This window comes from Astatotilapia calliptera, chromosome 8 (assembly GCF_900246225.1).
Source record: "Astatotilapia calliptera chromosome 8, fAstCal1.2, whole genome shotgun sequence".
Lineage (NCBI taxonomy): Eukaryota > Metazoa > Chordata > Actinopteri > Cichliformes > Cichlidae > Astatotilapia > Astatotilapia calliptera.
Window position 1 is genome coordinate 14863680 of NC_039309.1, and position 10949 is coordinate 14874628.

At 42.1% G+C, this 10949-nt stretch overlaps 1 protein-coding gene across 1 annotated transcript; it reads right to left on the reverse strand.

Moving 5' to 3' along the window:
• Positions 1-375: 375 nt before the first annotated feature.
• Positions 376-6359, reverse strand: lrrc3ca (leucine rich repeat containing 3Ca). Its single transcript, XM_026177624.1, has 2 exons — positions 5611-6359; positions 376-1690 (listed from the first exon to the last, which is right to left on the reverse strand). The coding sequence occupies exon 2, from the start codon at positions 1603-1605 to the stop codon at positions 811-813; it is 795 nt and encodes a 264-aa protein (XP_026033409.1). The 5' UTR covers positions 1606-1690; positions 5611-6359; the 3' UTR covers positions 376-810.
• Positions 6360-10949: the final 4590 nt, after the last annotated feature.

A 10949-nucleotide genomic window follows, 5' to 3' on the forward strand; every position in this document is an offset into this window, starting at 1 on the left:
AAGGCACGTCTTTTTATATGCAGTTATAGCCAGAGGACATTCCCACACACACACACACACACACACACACACACACACACACACACGTGTTGAATGCACATGTTGTTTAAGGCATAAGGTAGCAGAAGTTTTCTGTGAAGTACTCCCTACATGTAGAGCCAGGTGGACGTCGACTGTTCTCATCGATATGGTGCTCTGGTACTGTAGCTGCTATCAAACTCATCACAGAATAACTGAGTATTGCTTCATTGTGCATACATCTGCAGGGAGACATGAGAAGTGATGCATCTGCAAAAGAGTGACTTTTCCAAATGCTGTATATATTTTCAGCTCAGTTCAATATAAGAAACCCCCCAAAACAACACTTCACTTATATTATAGTGGTGAATACTGTAAGGACTTTAATGGGAAACAGATGTACAGAGTTCCATACTGTAGTGTTGCCTTGTCCTACAGTTTACATTGCTGTTTGATGCTTCCTCCTCACTTGTCTGTTTGTGAGAGAGGTACATCAATGTGCATGCACCACTGGATAAATTCTATTTGTATCCCCATGTTTGGAGTTCAAGAAAAAAGATGCCACAGCTTTTACTTCTTTAGCGCGCAGACTAAACCATCAACTCACCCAACGAAAACTCCTAATGGGCTGCTGAAACATGAATTATTCATCTGGGCTAGGTTGCCTGGTTTTCTTGTGCAGGCACATGTTTTATTGCCCAACTTGGCTCCGTGACAACAGCTGGGCAGTACCTCAGTCCTATTTGTTGTGGGATACCATTTCAGTTCCCACGCAAAGCTCCATCATCAGTCCTACACCACAGTACTAATGGTGGAAGATTCCTCTGACTTGCCCTGTCTGCTGGGCAGTGACTTGAGATACTCCAGATGTCGACGTGCGTCCTCCTGATTAGCCCTGACATAGTAGACAAGGTAGGAGATGACCATGGTGAACCAGCCAAACATAACAACCAGCATGGCCACATCTGTAGTCCTCTTCATCTCCACACAGAGGTCTATGTCCGGTGCCAACAGGAAGGCAAGTCCTTCAACTCCTATTTTCTCAGGCTCTGAAGTGTGGCACACAACGCCTGTCAGTGATGCAGGCTCCAGGTCCACACGAGGCATGGCCATCTGCAAATTGCAATTACAGTGCCACGGATTGTTTGTTAGGTTGGCGCGAGCTCGCAGCCCCTCAAAGGCATCAGGGGTCAAGTTTCCTAACTTGTTAGAAGAAAGGTCCAGGAACTGTAGCGTGGAGCCGAGGCCTCTGAACGCACCTGGTTCTAACTCACTTAGTTCATTGTGTGAAAGGTCTAATTCAACCAGTTGGGTTAAACCGGCAAAAGCATTTGTTGGAACTGTGGTGAGGAGGTTAAAATCCAGGTAGACACGTCGTGTGTCATTGGGGATATCCTGCGGGATCTCTGTGAGCTGCAGGTTGCTGCAGCGCACCGTCTTGCCGCCACTCTCGCTCTCGGTGCAGTAGCAGTTCTTGGAGCAACTTGTGGCAGCATGATGAAAGCAGAAGGTCATTAGCACCAAACTATGCAGCAGCAAACACATGACCACCGAGTGGCGTAGCAGCCAGTCTGCAAGAAGGGACATTGTGGGATACGGTGGGCATGCTCCAGGGAGGACCACCTCAGCTGAGGGCTGAAGTCCACGTCAACCTCCCCAGTAACTGTTGAACCTGTTGCATAAAAAAACAACAGAAAGTGACACAGGCTGTGGGAAGTTTACCTTCTGAAAGCAAGAAATGAAGAGCACCTTGTACAGTGAAAAACGTTTCTTTTGTAAAACACTGATGATTGTAAATGTTCTTCAGAAGCGGTGATGTTATTTAAGGGAGCAACAGGAGCTTATCTAATTGCACTGTGGAGGCAGCGGGAATACTGTACGCTCATTTCAGCGTGTTGCCAACTGGCATCAACTGGTGTTTCCAAGAAACTCAAAGGATCAAAGATTCCCTTCATCCCAGCACAATAAACAAGCTAAGAAAATACTTTGCTGTCACTGTGCCTCTTTTATAATTGACATCCCTGCAGTGCAGGGCTATTTCAGTACACATAGACGGGCATTAACATAGTAGTGTGACACTAAGAGGGAAAAAAATGTTCTAAACAAAACATAACTCCACCTACATTTTAACTTTTTTTCTTTAACGTCTTTTGTCACATTTCCAGATTTTTTATTTAACATGTTCTAGTTTTACTGGGAAGTGCAAGTAACACAGAGATAAGAGCTTGTCTTTGTGTCCTGTAAATGATAAAACTTTTATATTTTGTAGGCAAGTCTTTGAAAATTGCAGGTCAACCCACCTTAACACACTTCATTAATAGCTGATAAGGGCTTACTCCTATCCTGTTACTAATCCTCTTCAGGAAAAACTCCTTAAGTCAGTGTAACGTTAGCGCTGGCCACCCAATCCTTATGCTGAGGTAAATGCTAATGCCCCCAAAACAACTAAACAGACAATGTGATGATCTGCCTTGTTTGAAGAGAAAGAAGAATTCACCAGGCTGCTTAATTTCTCCAAAATGGTCAGGGACTGAGCAAGATCCACTTACCAAGATTAAAAATGAAATCGATCTCTAAGTACCTCAAAGTATCACATGACTGGGGGGGTTGGGAGTAGTGGCACTGGTGGTGTGTACATGAGATGCAGCTAAAACCCTCAGTGCACACTAGTTAACAAATGAGTGTCAGACAACCTCAGTAATGAGCCATTTGGGGAGACTGATGCAAAGCACAGACGAAGCTTGTGCTATTAAGCACTGACTGCTGCGGTTTGCCTCCTTCAGATATGCCATTTATCCATCTTCATCAAGGCCAGGCAAAGCAACTTTCAAAGGATTTCCCTCTGCACTCTGTGGCAGCAGGGTGTACGAGAACGTAAAACAGCACGACAGAAAAGCTTAAAACCCAAGGAAATTAAGGGTCTTGTACGGCTAGTGTTATGCTTCTGTAAAGGCAGTACTTTTCCCATCACATAGCATGCCAGCCTGGTATTTGGCTGAGAGATAATGGGGGAGCAGAAGTAAAAGGGCTGGTGACAGAGATGGGGAAAGCATGTGGGTGAGACGGGGAAATTGGACACACAAGCACAGGGTTGTGAGAGAAAGAATGATATCACAACGATTTAAGGAGAGGGGTAACATTGCAGTGACAGCACAGAGAACATTGCGTGACACTAATGAGAGATCGAGGAAAAGGGCAGATGTTAGTAAGCCAAAGAGGCAGCTGACAAAGACAGCTGGAAGAGAAAGGATAGGCAGGAGAGGGAAAAGGCAAGGGACACTTGTAAATAAGATCAAGACAGTAGACATGGTGTAAGCTGGATGAGTAGCAGGGTGGGGCACAGGTCTGCAAAAATAAAAAAAAATTAAGAAAAATCTGTAATGCATTTGCAAAAGATTGCATGCATGCAAATATTCTAGGAACAGTTAGTCTTCTTAACGTAATGTGATAAATAACGATGCAGCTGGCACTGCAAATGCATTGCTTTTGCAGCCACAGGTCAATCTCTCACTTCCTAAATTCACTGCTGTCAGGCCTGCGCACACTCTGGGACCATTTTAATATGGAGCAATGACGTGGACACACACACCCAGACATCCGAGTCATTAAGATCTCATATATGTTAGTGTCTGTTGTGTGTAGTCTCACAACAGTAGCCTATTGCGGCAGCTGCGAACACCACGTGAATTTTAAATAGGGGAAAGTGGGGTGATTTGTGCCAGTGGGGAAGTTGTGCCACCCCCTGTTTCTAGGGAACCATAGAAGAAATTGGTCATGTGACCACACATTTTTGAACAGTCAGCCATTTCACTTATCCTGCAAAGAAGGGAACGACACTGCATGAGAATTAAGCACATTTAAGTTAAGAAAACAACAGTTTTTCGGTTTTCAAAGTAAAATTTCTAGGCTCAAGGTTTTTCGGTTGATTTGTCTGAGCAGTTATAGACAAGTTTGAAAACATTGCACAAATGTTTTAATGCTTTGACAAGCTACACTGTGTCCACACAGCTAGCATGATGTTAGTTCAAAACTGCTGGATGATGCATTTTTTCCAAAATAGTAGGGTTGGAGTGATTTGTGCCAAGGGGCCTGGGTTAAGCTGTGTCAAGCTGTGTCAGTGGCACAACTCACCCCCAATTATGAATATTTTAAATATATTATTTTATTGTAATTGTAGCTTTTATTTCTACAGTTTACCACTAAAACTATACTACAATCTTAATTTCAGACCAACAATTAATACTAGACTATCATGCCAAGGAGTTATAATGAGGAGGACAGGCAGGGTTTCCACTCCTTTAGAGGACATGGAGAAGGGGGAGTCCATTCGTCGGGTGGCAAGGAGGATGAACATATGCAGGATGACATTAAAACAATACAGTGAGAAGAGAAGAACTGGACTTGCCAATCAAGTCTTTGATGAGCATAGGAGAAAGAACTGGCAGAATATATAAAGGCACTAGAAGCAATGTTTTATGGTCTAAGTCCCATGAAATGCCTTGAACTGGCTTTTGAGTATGCACAAAGAATCTTTTATAATCAGTTGCACAATTTACCACAAGGTATTCTTTCCAAAGGCACAACTTACCCCACACCAGGGGCATGCTGTGCCACTTTTTTTTTCCAGAAAGCTGTATTTCTTAAATACAATATTTCCGATTCAAAGTGATTGTGCCCAAGGATGCACCACATCCTAAAATATATGTACATATTTTATTTGAAAGCATTACTGTCACGGCCTCGCTTTAAAGTCACGTTAACTAAAAACTGGCACAATTCACCCCACTCTCCCCTGAGCTGACAGTTATTTGTGGCGGCCTGGGTAAACAGCAACAAGGAAAGGACAAATGAACATCCTCGATATAGCCTGTTTAACTTGGATTGGTCCTTTTAATGCAGGCCAAATATTATTTCACTGATTTCAGCTCATGAAGCCCTATTCTGGATACACTTTTCTGGCTCCGTGCAGCAAAACACTGCACTCGGTAGATTTCCATTTCCAAATAAAAATCTTTTTGACTTGACTTAGAGAGCAGTACAGTAAACAGTAATACTGCCGAGCAGCCAGCTCTTCTGATGCAATGGCTTTCACTCCGTGCTGGAGATTAGAAAACTGTGTCACTGACTCATCAGTGTATCCTCAAGATTGACTTGATTCTTCAAATCCTCAACGTAAAGTTTTACAGCCTGGTGATGCCATTAGTTTTAAACTTTAATTTATGATAATGACAACACCAGCTGACATCACAGGAGCTAAAATGAGTGGCTTAAACCGGCTACCGGGTCCTGCAGAAATACCAGTTTTCCTCACGTACAAGCATCTGGTTAAAATGAACTGAAAGCAGATAAAGGTGATACCTCGTGGAACCGATACCTTTGTTAAGTTTGTCTTTCATCCTGCTTATAGTCAGCATTAAGCGCCTTTTCCCAACAGCAGCTACGTTTTTAAAATCTTTGTTTAAACGGCGATTTTTTTTTTTTTTGGTTTTTTGGGGGGGGGGTTTTGGGGGGGGGGGGGATTAGCTGCATAAATTATCACAAAGAACAAAAAACACATGCATCGTGGCCAGTATCACAAACACAAACACTCACGTCTTTGCTGCTTTCCCTCTTCCTTCCATGGCGCGTTTCTAGGCAAGTGTCCAAAAATAATATCTTCCACCAGATCAGTGCGCTTTCCAACAAGCGACTTGTTCGATATTTTGGTTCGCCTCCAGTAAGTCCTCCTGCAGCTCGTCAAACTTGCGGCGAAAGCCGCTCTGGAAACTACGACGCGCCAGTGGAAATGCCCCTTCACTCCAGGGCTCTCACTCAGAGCAGCCTTTTAGTTTCCACGCAACGAGAAAACTAGGCAACATTGCCCAAGCCTCAGCGAACTGGCAAGCAAACAGAGCGAGGGCATGACTTTCAGTGACGGCGGTGTCTCACTGACTTTGATCCAAATACATGGCAAAATTGATATTAATGCACAGTCTCACGGCGCATTTACGCACTGGTCGGATATTTTCTGCCACTGTTTGGAGCTGAGTGCTGGACATATATACAGAGGAAAAGTCCATGTGATGGCATGACTTAATCCATTCATTCGTTTGAATCTACTAATTGCTGGGATTGACGTGAGTTCAGTGTGCATGCATCAGGTGCCAGGAAAGTAAAAGAGTGTCCCTCCCACACCATCACACACAAACGCAGAAATGAGCACATGCACAATGCAGTGCACAAACATGGCTCGGTTGTGCTGGCAGCCTACACTGATCATGTTTGATCTGAAGCTTGTTGTTTCAAACATGCAGCCTGGCTGCCAGCGCTGTGGATCTTTGCCGGTCTCCAGTCCCCTTTCCTGCCTGCTGCCACCCGATAAGGATGTCCAATCAAATCCACTATAAAAACAGACGTGCATGGCCACTAGCCTGGGAGAGCCTGCCAAGCAGCCAGTCATAAGGTATTAATGGAATTAAAATCAATAAAATGGGATACTTCACCCAAACTCCCTCCCTGGTGCTCTGGAATAACAGAAGGCATATGATTCACTTCTTTTTTTTTCTTTCATTGATAGTGATGAATGTGTGCTAAGGAAGAGAGTCAAGCATAAACATAAAGAATTTTTGATTATTTGAGTTGAAATACAGTATTTTATGCATCTATGAACTGCTTTTTGTATAATCCTGGAGCAGTGAGAGATAAAGAATAAAATAAAATAAAAATCACTGTTTTCCAACACATCCTTTTCCAATTCCCATCCCAGTGCCTGTTTCAATTTAGAACGTATAATTTCTTTGTCTGTCCAGACATATTACTGTAAGATTATTTTAGGGACTAGTAATTGTTTGTGTTATGAGATCCAGGCTGGATAAAAGCATCATAACACATCTGTGGGTCTCAGTCCTCATGAGAGATACATGAAACATGGCGTTCCGTGCTGCTGCTCCTTCTGCAGCCCTCAGGTTATGAGACTGCTCTTGTCAATTAGACAAGGATCAGATAGGTGGAAAAGCATATGACAGAGAAACAGCAGAAAATAGGATTACTTTCCTCATCGACAGAGGAAAGTGCACTGGCAGTCAGTCTTTCTCAGCTTAATCAGATTATTTTAAATGCTCCACGGTGGTTGGCAGCTAGATGGTGCATTAAAAACCATGCATTAGTCCTGACAGAGTACACTTCCAAGTGGATCAAAGTTTCCCTTTTTTTTCTATGTAACTGGGGGGGCTTATGTCTGCATTCCTGATCAGCTTCAAGCGTCCTCTGTATTACCCCAGTACCTGTGCAGGTGGCACACCTACAAGCTAACATTAATCCATGAAGTCAACTTGCTGAGTGGGGATTTGGCTGAGAAAATGCTAGCACCAAACTTTTTACAATGTCACCTCAAAAGGGTGGGAATGTAATTTTTTTCTATGTACTCTGACTTCTAGTGGAACAAAGGGACTCATATTAATGAGATCCCGCTCTTTCATTCTCATTTGGTCTGCTCACACAAAGTCTTACACATGCATACATATATAGTTAAGTGCACAGGAACACGCACACGCTGTCTCCTGCTCCCAGGTTACTCCTCCTCAAGATCAAAGCCCTGCCTTGTCTTTGTGAATACAACACTAACCTTCTTTATTTATTTATTTCATCGCCTGTCTTGAGCCTTTTAATCAAAAGCTGTGAGAACAGTGTATTAAAAGGATTTCTCGCCTGCTTAGGTCACCTCACCTCATCTTCTCTGCGAGGAGTCTTGTCTTTGAAGTCTGATATTATTGACATTGAACAATAGGGTGCCGATATGAAAGTATTGCAGATATTCATTTGAGCCTTCGCCACTCACAGAGCTGCGGCTGCCAGAGCCATTTCAAAAGCTTCTAAGTGCAAACCTTGGAGTCTTAAATCTCACTAAAAGCAGGTTATGAATGGCTTTATAGCGGTATGCTGGAAAACGGTGATGTTGTTTCTGTACATAAATCTTGTTTTTGATATGCTCCAGGGCCGTGGCTCTCACTTTCAGATTTGTGGGTAGGAAACCCAAAAGTGGAGCTACGTGGTCAAAAGATGTATCAAGGATAGAAAACTGTACATGATCAAGTTTTTAGAGTTAGTCAGTTGATCACAGTTGCTGACATGTTGATCCCATAGACTGTATACAAAAGATGGATTACCACTGTGACATTAACCAAGTGACAGAGAATTACTGGAAATTACTGTCAATGTTGGTTTACGTTTAAAAAAAAAAGATTTAAAACAACATTCTGAGCAACTAAAGCAGAATTTGCACAGGTGTGTTTCCGGGTGAAGCACCCTCGCTTTTCATTTTCTTTGAATGGGGTGACATCAAGTGTTGCTGAACTGAATTTTTGATATGCCTCTTCACTTCGCTCATGCTGAAAGTTAAGGGAAAATTCAACCTCTGGAGTTGCAGCACAGGTGTCAGCATTCGTGTCATGTCAGCGCAGCCATTTGCCAATGAAATTCATGCATCCAGTCTCTAGTCTGGAGCCTATCCCTGCCTACCGTAGGGCAAGAGGTGGCAGTAGCCAATATGATGCAGGGCTAACACAGAGAGACAGACAACCATGCACGCTTACATTCACACGTACAGATATTTAGAATCACTACTTAACGTAACCCCACTAACTGCGTAAAGAAGCCGGAGTACACGGGGAGAATCCTCGCAAACACTGAAAGAACATGCAAACTCCACACAGAAAGACCCGGAATTTCTGTGGAAATAAAATCATGCTATGCAGATATGCTGAGAGAGCAACAGGATTTCATTGTACAGCTCATTTCAGTTTTATTTCAGTTTCACTAAAGGCACTTGTATTGTAAGGTAACGACCCAACAATAATAGAGAGAAAGCCCCAGCGAACAACAAACCCCTGTGAGCAAGCACTTCGCGACAGCGGGAAGGAAAAACTCCCTTTTAACAGGAAGAAACTACCAACAGAACCAGGCTAAGGGAGGAGGAGCCATCTGCTGCGACCAGTTGGGATGAGGGGAGGGAGACATAATAAAAGACTCACTGTAGAGCATTAAGTGTAAAAATGTAGCATTTCATTGTTGATTGTTGCAAATAATCAACCTGTTGCTAACAGGCAGCTAACTTGGCTACCTGCTGATTGAAGCTCCTTTTAGCTTGTCTTTTTTGAGGGTCGGTTGTTATTGCCATGACGATCACATGAGCAAATGTCAGGAACGCCCACATTTAAGAGCTGAAGCTTGTGAATCCTGCCTTGAAGTGTCTTCCCCTGCAGCAGCAGATATTTGAATTACATACAACACCTTCAGTTAAAGTGGCCACAACCTTATTTATTCAGATCTTATTTACTAAGCCTCGTAGCAGTGCAAACAGGTTGTACAGCATTATACATAAAAACTAACCTTCAAAGTTGACATGAAGAGGGAATTTAGTAATATGGACTTACCGTAAACCAATTTTTGTACGAGGCTGTGAACATACGAGGAACTGCAGCATTTAGCGCTTACATCTTATTTTTATTTTTACTCCCAGTGGGTACAGCGTGACAATTCTTTAGCATCAGTAATGTTTTTGTATGTTTATCATTTTGATTTAGTGCTTAATAAAAGCACATGTAGAAAAAAAGACTACCGGCTTGAGCTGCTCACCATACACAAAAAGCTTTACATGACAGATCTGCAGACAGAAACATTTAGGAAATAAGGTTGTTGAATATAATAAACTGTACTGTTTGGGAAAACACTTCATGGTAAGATTATTTTTAACAAGTGTGATTAAATAACACTGCATCACCGATTGTTAAATTTTAAATGTTAAGTTACTATTGTTGCTCGCAGTTGCCTGCAAACACAGGATAGAGGTGGTCTGAGCTGCCCTTTCAAACTAATAATAATTCTTAGTCCCTCACTGTATTCACAATGACAGCCAGGGAGGGGTGTTCACCTTAAAGGTCATGTTGTGGACCTCCAAGGACACAGCTGGAAATGTGACAGTCAAAACATGACCCAGAAAGCAACCAGAGGAGAAAAAAATCTGTATATTAATGCTGTGAATGTTAGACGTTTGCTCTAAGATGTTATTTTCCTTCCTAAACACTGTTGTCTCTAATAAAAAGTGTTGAAGGTTTAAATATTGAGTAACACTTCCTTCTTCCTCACATGCAGCACAGCCTGAGCTACTGAGATTTTGTTTTCTACCTTAAGCCATTCACTGGCGGTCGTTTTATCTGTCACACACCTTGAAATTGACTGAGCCAAAATATCCACAGTGGACCTGAAGCTGTAATTTTGTTTTCATTTTAGTTCATTGTCATCATTATTATTTTTTTGGAGTTCTCTCTTATCCTGCTACTCGCAGGGAAAAGCCTTTGCCAGGAAATAATTACACACAGTTTGAGGGGAATTTAATCAAATATAAGTAAAATCCAACAGAAAACACTGCTGTGACACTTACTCGTCATAGAGAGTGTTTGGTAGCACTTTATATAAGGGCCTGCTAAGGGCATAATTTCCAAAATCTGAAATTATGATGTAATTATATTCACCCACAAATACTTAGGGTAGCAATTCAATTTTTTACAGAAAATAAGAAATGATTATACTATAAGTAATTTTAAGATAGTTGTTATTACAGTTTTATAATGCAGCAGATAGTTTTATGTTCAATGGTGGACAACAAAATTGATACATATACCCTATATTTGATGAACCCCCTTTCTAATAAAATAAACAAGACTTTTTAATTGTATCAAATCACATCATGATTCAGTTTTCTTTATATAGTGCCGAATCACAACAACACAACTCAACAAGTCAACTCAAGCAACTTCACGTTGTAATGTAACCATTCAATAATACAGAGAAAACCCCAACAATCACGACTCCCTATGAGCAAGCACTTGGCAAAAGTAGGAAGGAAAAATCCCCTTTAACAGGAAGAAATCTCCAGCAGAACCAGGCTCAGAGAG

Excerpts from the sequence above, each read along its gene's own strand:
- lrrc3ca (XM_026177624.1), bottom strand. The coding sequence starts at position 1,605 with ATGTCCCTTCTTGCAGACTGGCTGCTACGCCACTCGGTGGTCATGTGT.